This window comes from Centroberyx gerrardi, chromosome 6 (genome assembly GCF_048128805.1).
Source record: "Centroberyx gerrardi isolate f3 chromosome 6, fCenGer3.hap1.cur.20231027, whole genome shotgun sequence".
Classification (NCBI taxonomy): Eukaryota; Metazoa; Chordata; class Actinopteri; order Beryciformes; family Berycidae; genus Centroberyx; species Centroberyx gerrardi.
Window position 1 is genome coordinate 8,102,319 of NC_136002.1, and position 1,578 is coordinate 8,103,896.

General features: G+C 48.5%; 1 protein-coding gene across 1 annotated transcript in view; it reads left to right on the top strand.

Moving 5' to 3' along the window:
• dpf1 (double PHD fingers 1) overlaps positions 1–1,578 on the top strand; it is a 38,379-nt gene continuing 36,801 nt past the window's right edge. Inside the window, 2 exon segments of the mRNA XM_071897274.1 lie at positions 1–15; positions 17–207. Of these exon segments, the coding sequence (XP_071753375.1) occupies positions 1–15; positions 17–207 (206 nt within the window).

Consider the following 1,578-nt stretch of genomic DNA (forward strand, 5'->3'; position numbering starts at 1 on the left):
ATGTTGACATGCGTAAAAAACTACACTTCCCCGATGCTGTCACCGCGCGCTCCCGCCTCCCATTGGCTGGCCGCTGCAGCCGCAGCCCCAGAGAATGAATGAAATTGAAATAGCTGCTACATTACATGTACAATACCGGGCTCTGCAGTGTTGCATTCTATCATACTATACCAAAATGGCCACAGCGGTACAGAACCCCCTCAAATCGTAAGTACGGCACCTTTCCGAGGCATTTGGCGTTTTGTATCTGTGCATGCTGTCAGTGCAATTGAACAAGCCTATTCCCAGATCATTTTCAGGATGATTACAAACACATCTATACGTGCAATGCGTACAGCACAGATAGAGGCATTTTTTGTGAGGGGATGAGATCTAGCCCAGAGAAAGTTACATATGAGACAGGCTGGGGTTTCTCTCTGTTTTTTCTTTTTTTGTGCATGAGGGGATTATTGTGCGCTCCGATGCAATTCAGATAATCATTTCCCTGAGCCAGCAGCGGCCGCATGTGTGTGCAGGGATATGGAGGAATGCTGGAGGTAGATTTCGGTGACCCGGTATGTCCCTTGCCAGTGTAGCCAGCCAAGATCACGGTCAAAGCCAGGCTGGAGCGGCAGGCTGGCCGGGAGGCAGGGAGCTTTACGGGGGCTTTGGTACCTGTGTGCACATTTTGGACAGAGGGGGGTAAACAGGTAGGCAGAATTAAGCTCCCTGCTAGGGATTTTTAGGCTACATCGATTCCTCTACTGTCGGAAATAGAGGATAGAATAGAATAGTGGGCTACGGCTGTGCGCGGCTTTAACTCCGAGACTTGCTTTCATCTTCGAGCGCCTATAATAAAGCCTAGAATAAAAATCTAAATTTAGTCAGCGCGTCGGGAGTAAACGTGTATAGCTTAGCGGACATTTGTTTCCATCAAGGGGTGTCGGAAGGGGTGGATAATCCGCGAAGTTTCTCCTGTGATGATTCCCTTTGTGCAGATTTGGGTCTTTTTTTTCCCCCTTTTCTGATACGAGACTGTTTTCACCGGAATGCAGACGCCTGCTGCCCGCCTGGGCTCCCGGCCAAAAAGGTGGCTGATGTGCGTCTGTCAGCGGGTACTTATAGAGATCTAGATGGGAAAAAACACAATAGCTCCAATATAAACATACAGTATCGGAGGACAAAAAAAGATCCATCTTAGACAGTTTGAAACAAAGAAAAGTCATAGGCGTGCAAAGCAGGGGCGCAGGTTGGATGCTATATAGGTTCTACCTGAGCAGGGAAATGGGATATAGGCTGTCTGTCTGTCTGTCTGTCTGTCTGTCTGTTTGTCAGCCTCTCTGAGATGCAGACACAGGCGACATTTCGTGCAATTTCATGTACGACTGCCCTACGCGCGTGCTTTGAAGAGCACTTCACAGGAAAGAGGAAACTGCTATGGGAATTTCAGTGCTGCTGATTGGGCAACAGCGCGCTGCCCTGATTGCCTGTGATGGCATTTCATTGTTTTGGCAAAATGCATGGCGCTCATAGCGTCACACGCATCCCAGTAATATAGTGGAATGCTATAAGGCGAATAGTCGTAAGGTTTAGGGTTTG